Source organism: Adiantum capillus-veneris, chromosome 2 (assembly GCF_014529385.1).
Source record: "Adiantum capillus-veneris isolate H3 chromosome 2, ASM1452938v2, whole genome shotgun sequence".
NCBI lineage: Eukaryota > Viridiplantae > Streptophyta > Polypodiopsida > Polypodiales > Pteridaceae > Adiantum > Adiantum capillus-veneris.
In genome coordinates, this window is record NC_140932.1 from 109,935,308 (window position 1) to 109,942,369 (window position 7,062).

General features: G+C 41.2%; 1 protein-coding gene across 2 annotated transcripts; it reads right to left on the reverse strand.

Annotated features, from left to right (window-relative positions):
* Nucleotides 1-3,023: 3,023 nt before the first annotated feature.
* Nucleotides 3,024-6,247, reverse strand: LOC147463385 (uncharacterized). Of its 2 annotated transcripts, XM_086488619.1 has the most exons (4): nucleotides 4,701-6,247; nucleotides 4,044-4,112; nucleotides 3,779-3,853; nucleotides 3,024-3,694 (listed from the first exon to the last, which is right to left on the reverse strand). In XM_086488619.1, exons 1-4 carry the CDS (start codon nucleotides 4,827-4,829, stop codon nucleotides 3,461-3,463), a joined length of 507 nt encoding a protein of 168 aa, XP_086344745.1. In that variant the 5' UTR covers nucleotides 4,830-6,247; the 3' UTR covers nucleotides 3,024-3,460. The 2 variants fall into 2 exon arrangements, with proteins under 2 accessions (XP_086344745.1, XP_086344737.1); XM_086488611.1 differs by lacking the exons at nucleotides 3,024-3,694; nucleotides 3,779-3,853 and having other exon boundaries at nucleotides 3,902-4,112; nucleotides 4,367-4,850; nucleotides 5,318-6,247.
* Between the last annotated feature and the right edge of the window lie 815 nt (nucleotides 6,248-7,062).

Consider the following 7,062-nt stretch of genomic DNA (forward strand, 5'->3'; position numbering starts at 1 on the left):
TCTCAAATGATATGAACAAAAAGGACATTGTCAAAAAGCATTGTAGCAAATCATTGACGAAAATAGCGTATTTAAAATCCAGTTTCACTAGAACAACAGGAAACTTGGAAACTAGATATGTATACATAAGCACTTTGTGGCTTGTTCTCTTCAGTGGGAAATAAAGACCAAAAGTGATACATCTTTCAGGTACGGGGCCTTTTCTGCATATACATTATTGAAACTCATGAATCTAATGATTTCTATGTTTTTGTACAACAAAAAGTGAGCTATAGTAGCTAAGTTTTTTTGGGGCACCAATCTTCAAGGCTTTGTATCTCCAAATGATAGTTTGATTTTGTGGATGGGCCCAACGGCAAGATCAATAATCTCTTGAGGGAGACTCTTTGGTCGTGGCAGCTTTGTGAAATCTTTATTACTCCATATTTGGTTGTTTACAATCTCAAATGGCAGATGGATTTTTGTTGGGAGGTGTCATGCTAAATGTCAACACTTGTGGCTATTCCATGAAGTCTTTACTTGGATAGTGATTTAATAGACGTTTATAACTATGTTTTGAGAGTTGAGCTTTGCACCACGAAACAAATGGATTTTGTTACTAGACTCTACATGAGAATTGTAGCAAACATCTTTAAGTATGAGAGAATGCTTATAAAAGAGGAGGGACTTCTCTTTGATACTTACGTTTCATTGTCTCTTCATAGCTGCTACATTACCAAGATGCCTATCTTCATTTAAATGGTGAGTCCACTTGTATGACCATATTCACACGTACATTTTGAGAATCTTCATTTGGATTTCAAATGTCTCAATGCTATGATACTATCATGTTTTTGCTATTTTAAAAATCTTGCAGATGGATTCTTCTCAACTATGATATTCATATGGATAGAGCCATGCAAAGCCCAAAGTCTATAAGTAAGGATGGGGTACGAGTAGTATTTATACATATTGTACAATGAATGAGGCAATATGTACGTTTTTTGAGTTTTTTTTGTCATGGAAAGATTGCTTATCGATACAATTAGAGAAACGGAGCATTCCTCATGGTTTTGTTGCACTTTGTTTGAAGTTGTTTGGTTTTTTCTAGTTCATTCCAAAGTTTTTTTTTAAAATTTAAAATAGTGATTGTGTATTTACTTAAAAAAGTTTATTGTGTAGTAGCTCAAAAGAGTATTGTTGTTATTTGTCTTATATTTGAAAGACTTGCTCATTGTTTTTCAAAAACTTTTGTATATGTTCATACCAAATAAATTTGTATTGGTGCGATATTATTTTAGAGGAAGTTGAACACAATAGATTAATAATTATGACACGATCGGGCAAAAATGTGAGATATATAGTATAAATTAAAATTATTACTTTCAATGGTCGTAAAACAAATTTTCTTTGTCTTGAGCAATAGTTTGTGTGTTTATTAAATGATATATTGTAATCTTCAATAATGTAAGTTCGTAATACTGATATATATGTCAAGGAAGCAAATTGTGTTCGCAAATTAATCAAAGACACTTTGAAAAAATCCAAGAATACAATCTCTTAGAGCAAAGAAGGATCATTTTTTTTGTTCTATATTGTTTTAAGTAGTATTAAAAAATGGTCTTTTTTTTGTACTGATAGTATATAGTATTATAAGTCGTAGTCATTGTTTCAACTGTCTTTCACTTTTTTCTAATCTATCTATCTGTGGTCAAGTGAATTTATGTATGTAGTTATTGGTAGTTTATCTATGATATGTTGGGAGAGTCAAGAAAGGAGCATCGGAGGCCCATGAGGGAAAAATATGATAAGGCTAGGGAATAATATTCCCAGCTTGGAGGACCACAAAAGACCATGGAACCAAGTTAAAACCCAAGCTAAACATGGCTAGACACAGCCTGACATGAGAAATCTACCTCACTCTGCCGGGTACAGCCACAAAATAGCCCTCACTCCCTAACACCCGTCCCTAGGAGAGGGATCAACTAGACGAATCCACTAGATGTTGAACTCTCAACACTTCTTGTCACAATACTATGTCGACCTTCTCCCTGCTCTCTTTTGGTTGAAAGTCTATTGATTTTCATCTTTTTTTATTATTGGTATATGCTCCTATTTGTGACAATTGTTGGCATAAAAGCTAACGTGGCAAGTGTACGACATTGTGTAAAGTGGCATCTTTCCCATTGGTCACCAATTACTGATATCAATTGACATTGTGTATGCTTCCGAGCACTTGTAAAAATAGCCAATAAATGAGCTGCTTTTAAGGCCAAGTGTCTATAAGGCCAGATGCCACTAGCACTAAGATTATGTAAGCGGGCTCACACTAGAAATTGTAACCTACAGCTTGGTTTAATTAAACAAAGAAGTATCGCAAGGGGCACCCATTGGAGGGGCCATTATCTTTGAGAGGTAAACTCCACCCAAATGTGGCTTGCCTCCAATGTTCTCTTTCAGTCCAAGTTTGTTGTCTTCACATAGTTTGTGATATAGTTGAAATTTTTTACCACCATGTCAAGTGACTTGCTGGTTTAACCTTGTAGCTTTTTTGGGTAGTCCTCAAGGCATTGAAGACTAGCTCCCCAATGTTCCCAATCTCCTCTAAATGGTAAACAGACCCCCCCCCCCCCCTTACCATTCCAATCTCCCATTAATATTCCATAGCTTTGCTCGTTCCCGTTACCACTTTAGTTCTCATTAACATTCCTACATTTATGAAGTTAACTTTCGTTGCCCTCTTCCATTTGGAACCGCCAAGAAAATTTATGAACACTCAATGTATCTGAGTAAGTCTCTCTAGTTCATTAAAGCCTCTACGACATTGTGCATCCTTTTTTTCTCCACTTGAATGCTTCGCTTTTGCCATTACAATGAAACATTAGTCTATATTACACATTCTCCTGTAATTCATGGTATCCGGTCAAAATGGCTTTTTTAAAGTAAGAAATGATATCCCAAACGCACAATGTAGAGGATGAGAAGAGAAAGCAGTCCTTTTATTTATAGAAAGGGTGAGAGAGAAGGTGTTGGCAAACTTTCAAGAAAATTAAGTGCCAATGTTTTCATTAGCCTCACGAAAACACAAGACCAGTTGTCAAAATTTTCCCCATGTACATAGAAAACGATTCAAACACATGGCTGACAACTATCCCCGCGCACCAGAGACATTGGAAAAAGCAAGCCCCCATAGACTTCTGCTTGAGATGAGTAAGCCTGTGTTCCATTGCTCCATAATAGCATCGTACAACCGTGCATGACTTGTTGAAAAATTTACACAAGATGTTGACTATTTACACTTTGCAAGGCTACATGGTCCATCACTCAAGTGATTTGAAGAAGACAGATGGGCATCATTGGAAAGAGGGTGACTGGATGCATGACTATTGGCCACATAAGTTTTCTTCAAGGGCGGCAATGTGGCATTACCCCCATAGGCGTAAACAACCCATTTCGAGGCCCTTTAGGTGTCGCAGCAGTTTCATAGTTTCAGACAACAACCATGGATGACTTGTTGGAATCCTGTTGTTTGGCATAGGAGAATGAGGAAATGGGCACAGATCCCCTCTAGTGCAGAATCCTTGAAGAAAATATCGACAACTCCTGGATTCTCAAGAACCTCACTTGATAGCATTACAAAAAATGCCCAGATCCCCGCGGTTAATATGTTCCTCTCTGGTGTAATGGCATCAGCAAGAGTTTCCTTTGAGGTGAGCTGTTGTTGAACAACATCAAACACAAAATTAGGAGCTTGTACTGAACGACTGTTGCATTCGACAATATGCAATTCCACACTGACTTTGCAAGCTAGCATAAACCGTGCTTGTTGCTCTTGCAGCCTTTGCTGCCTCAGCAGAAACTCTTCCTTTGCTTGCTGCCGGCAAAGCACCCGTTCCTCTATCTATTGCTGCGCAGCAGCCTCATGCATTCGGTGTGCATAAAACTTCCAAGTTTAATAAGTAAGGAGGGACAAAACTTGCTGGAGAAAGTGGCAAAAAGGCTCCATTTTCCAAAGAACTCTGATGCCCAAGGTGCATTGATGCTGCACCTGTCAAATTAGATACACATGGTTCTGGCATGGCAAAGCTCTGTTCCGACGACAGCTGCTTTGCACTGTGAAATTCCAAGGGGCTCTGCACACAGTGAACAAAGCGCATCTCTTAATCGCCAATCATCTAGTACTAACTTATCTAAATTATTTTGGAGCTCCTTTTCAATGCAATTATCTCCATTTTGCGCAAATGGGTTCAACGACCGCAGAGGGGGGTAAGCAGGATGTTGAAAGTAAGGGTGTAGCATCTAGTATAGAGGTGGCATCAACACATTCATCACTTGATAAAGCACTATCCGTAACCTTACCATGGTCTGCGTAACTTTAGAGACTCACCCTGCAAATTGGAGGAGGTCGTCACATGAGCTATAGTTGGATAATTTACATAACCGGATGAGGTCTGCGATAGACTACCAATAAAGGTAGAACCAAGATTGAAAGAATGCTTTGATTGGGAATTAACATGCTTATCAAAAGCCATAGCATTGTATCCAGAAGCAGACAGTCCTCCATAAAAGGGGAATAGCGAATTGGATGATGGTGGCAAATCATCATATGCAGGAGTTCCCATCCGCAGTGACATATGTAGGGGCTCTGAATAAGCTGTGCAGAGCAAAAGGTGATGTCTTACTGTTTCCATTTCATCAGAGGGGGTATCCACTTGAGATACCTGCTTTGATGAGGGCTGATGATGGTCTTTAACAGCTGTCCTTTGCTCTTCAAGATGAGGGGGTGCCGATGTTGCTCTGGGGATCTCCCCCAACAGTTTCTCTAGCTCTTCATTGTATTCTTCTTCCATGAAAGAAAACCAATGCTGGGACTACCAGGAAAAGGAAACCAAAAAATGAGAAAATCATAAAGAAGGGGAGAAATAAAGAAACAAACCCACTACATATTAATCTAATTAATGGTGCAAGCTCTTTAAACATAGTGAACACAGCCCTGCAAAGCAAAGTATCAGCCCTCCACCTTGAGATCTGCTGCCCTGCTCTTGCAGATGCTGCAAAAACAGAGATACCCAAAAAAACAAAACAAAACAAAAGGCACACAAACACAGAACAAGTCAAGAGAATGTGAATACATCCGAACAGAAAAAAATAGATGAAGCTGAGTTGCACTTGCAATCAAATTGTTGCTACTACTCAATCTGCAGAAATAATGAACAACCAATAGACAGTTGCTGCTTCTCATGCTGATATTAAACCCCAGGCCAAAAGACGATAAACGAAATTGAGTTTCTGATCGACAGAAGCAAAAAAGGTTTGCAAAGGTGTGGTGGCAGTTTACCTGATTGGACAGCTTCCTTGAAATGATCGGAGACTTGCAAACATGCCAAAAATGGAAAAAAATGACGGGGCGAGGGTAAGGAAAACCTTGAGAAGTAAATCAATGGAGGAAACCAGAGCTTCTCCGTGAAGGTCTAAAGAGAAAGACATGAGTGGCACAGTATTTACAAACACGGCTCCCAAGAGCTAAACCGACTAAATCTACAACAGATGTACACGTACATACACAGCTAACCCTACATATGCAAATAGCTAAAAGAGGCAACTATACACACAGTGCTTTCAAACGGGTACAAATGTAATGGAGATACCGGAGCATAAAAAACAGAGCAACTGAGTATGTTGATGGAGTTTCAATGGCGATAGTGAGCCATCTGAAAACAGAGCATTCGAGCGCAATGGAGTGTGAAAGAATGAGAAGAGGACATGATGGGGGCCAGGAGATGCAGTAATCTATATTGGGTAGCTGCTTGCAAACTTGAGCAGATGATGATGATGATGAGAAGCAGAGTAGCCGATGTCCAAAAGAGCAACCCAAAAAAAAACAACAGGAGGAAAATGGCACGAGAGAGGGAGATCTTAGCTTGAGCACATAAGGTCGCTCAAGAAAATTGGTATGGCAGGTGGTTAGCGTACAAGCTTGAGCACATAAGCACAGTCACTCCCACATTTGCCTCCGGCCACCCAAGAAGCCGAGCACATAAACACAGTCGGCAGCTTTGTGTTGAGCAAGAGGACGAAATCTGCTGGCTGGCTGGCTGGCTGCGAAATCACAGGCTTGATTTTTCTGGTCGCTGGAGCAGCAACCGTCACCCAAAAAGGAGTGGCCACATCAGCCGAGGCCCCTGTAGAGGGTGTGTGGGTGACTGCCCAGCCACCGGGTGTGCTTAGGGTAGAGGAGCCAGTAGGGGGACGGGTAACTTGGGGAGCTTGAATCTCTCTCCTCCGACCTGGAATCTCTCTCTACCCTAGCTCATTTTAATCGCCTTTACATAAGCTTTCAAGAGAAATAATTTGGGATTGGTCGGGTTTAAGAACTGGTAGTCGCGGCGCGATTTTCGGAATCCAATGTATCAAAAATTGGCATGAATAAGAACACCAACCAGGGCCAAAAGAGGTAAAATGCACCCACGGAGGCTTGAGCCCATGCACTGGCCAATGGAATGGCATTATTTCAAATCAGCTAGCCGTTTGGGCTTCTCTTTTTCGTGCCTTTGCTGGTCATCAAACATAATATAAAAGGGCCTTACTTGTCCTGTTCCTGGGGGCCGTACCACAAGTGGCGCCTCTACCCTATGTGCTCAGCACAAGCGGGAGAGAGGAGAAGCGGCAAGCAGCTGCGTAGAAGTGGATCTTTTTCCCTATTTTTCGAGAAATATTTATGAGTGCAAAGCTGCCCTTGCTAAGGCCCATGTCACACTAGTCTGGTGGTCATGTCTAAGGTGGCACATGAGAAGCAGGCTTGTGTGTCCGTCCGTCTTCCCAGTCACATGAGATGGTAGCACTGAAGCCTCCTCCGCAGCTGTTGCAGTCCAGAATACCAACCTGAATGGTGTGTGCACGGCTTGGGCGACATTACCAGGTTACCCCCTTGGATGTTCTTCATGCTTCACTGCCCATGCGCTGGACTGCCAGCTCAGCCTCAAAAGCATGAACCTGTGATGACAGGAAGGTGCCTTTCCCCATTGGCTACATGTCACCTTGAGCTCGTCCGTCCGCCCTAGTGTGACATGGAACTAATTTAAT